Below are 1,611 nucleotides of genomic sequence, written 5' to 3'. Positions count from 1 at the left end.
TTCCAGCCGCTCCTTCCGCGCCAAGGAGACCGAAGGGCACCGCTCCGCACCCGTGCTCACTGGGGCCCTGCACGGGCGGGCGTTCTTTCTCACCGCCTTGCATCCGTGCAGACAGGCTCGGAGAGTTCAGGTGGCTCCCACTCGCCTGCAATCCATGCAAAGCACCCATCGCTCAGGGAAGCCGTCCCTTTCCCTGCAATGTAGTCCGTTTCAGTTTCACACCCGGCACTTGCCTTGAATTACCCTTTTACTCACCGCTGTGTCTGCAGTGCCCAGCACAGCGTACATGCTCAGTAACCGTTGGTGTAAGACATGAATGTGGGCTTTGGTAAAATCCCCAGTGCGTGCAAGGGGGAGAAGGTGTTTGAACGCAGGCCCCTAGCTCCAGGGGTGCTCATCCTCCTCCACCCGGCCCCCCACTTTATTCTGTTGACACGGAGCTGAGTCAGTCATGTCTGTTTGTGACACATCATCACTCTGAACCATTTCCCTCTTCCTCTCCCCATCTTCCCTCCGTCCGTGGGCTCAGCCCGTGTCCTTGAAGCCTGCCTGGCTTTCTACGACCCGTGACACTGGCTCTTCTTATGTGGATGTGCTCCCATGTCACGAACATGGTGTCATGTAGGACACTCATTCTGTTGTGGACATTTGTGCGTTTTTACCCTCGATACCAATGTTCTCCACATGCGTCTCCTTTGCTGCTTCTTCTGGCTGCATGTTGAGCGCCCAGTGCTTTCACTGGTATTGTCCGCCATCCCCACCAAGTGACCACACTGAGCGTGGCCCGAGGCCCCCATCACGTCACACACATCACCGCTAGGGACGTCTTCACAGGGTCCCATATGGGCTGTCGGAGACTTCTGCTTGAGGCAGGGCTCCTAGGCCATAGCGTCCACGCACCCTGACTTCACAGAGTCCCGCAGATGCTGGGTGGTTGTGTGAATTTGCACACCCGCATTGTTAAGTGCACAGTTCAGGAGTATTAAGTACACATCGGTGTACAACCGACCTCCAGTACTTTTTCATCTTACAAAATTGAAACTCTCTACTCTGTAAACAACTCTTCATTTCTCCCTTCCCCCCCGACCACCATTCAACTTCCTCTCTATGAATTTGACCACTCTAGGTACCTCATATATTTTAAAAATATGTTTTTGTTGAGTAGTATTTCACTGTATGGATGCTGCCACATATTGTGTATCGTTCACTTGCTAATGGACATTTGGGTTGTTTCCACCTTTTGGCTATTGTTGTATTTGTTGCTTTTCATGACTTGAAGGACGCTACTGGCATCTAGTAAGTAGAGATCAGCTATGCCGTTACAAAAGGACAACCTTCACCACAACAAAGAATTAATTATCCAGTCCAAAATGTCAATAGTGCTGAGGTTGAGAAACCTTAGCATATGCTGTAAAATGACTACTACGGAGAAAATGATTCAGGGATTTCACTTGATACTCAATAGCATCTGAATGAGTCATCTATGATACCAGCACACAAGACCTTACTGCCCTTTTATTTCAATCCTGTTTCAAAAAACTACCTGTCTTTCATCTTTCATATAGTCCTTTCCAAGGAGGATAAAGGACCTATATAACACAGGGCAGTGGG

General features: G+C 49.7%; 1 protein-coding gene across 1 annotated transcript in view; it reads right to left on the bottom strand.

Moving 5' to 3' along the window:
• Window positions 1–288, bottom strand: part of TMEM134 (transmembrane protein 134) — a 7,450-nt gene extending 7,162 nt beyond the window's left edge. Inside the window, exon 1 of the mRNA XM_015568958.1 lies at window positions 256–288. Coding sequence (XP_015424444.1) covers window positions 256–288 — 33 coding nt within the window. The remainder of the gene's footprint in view (window positions 1–255) is intronic.
• Window positions 289–1,611: the final 1,323 nt, after the last annotated feature.

Source organism: Myotis davidii, unplaced genomic scaffold (genome assembly GCF_000327345.1).
Source record: "Myotis davidii unplaced genomic scaffold, ASM32734v1 scaffold425, whole genome shotgun sequence".
In the NCBI taxonomy this organism is placed as follows: Eukaryota; Metazoa; Chordata; class Mammalia; order Chiroptera; family Vespertilionidae; genus Myotis; species Myotis davidii.
Note: the sequence above shows the minus strand (reverse complement) of the source record. Positions and strands in the feature narration are given on the sequence as shown.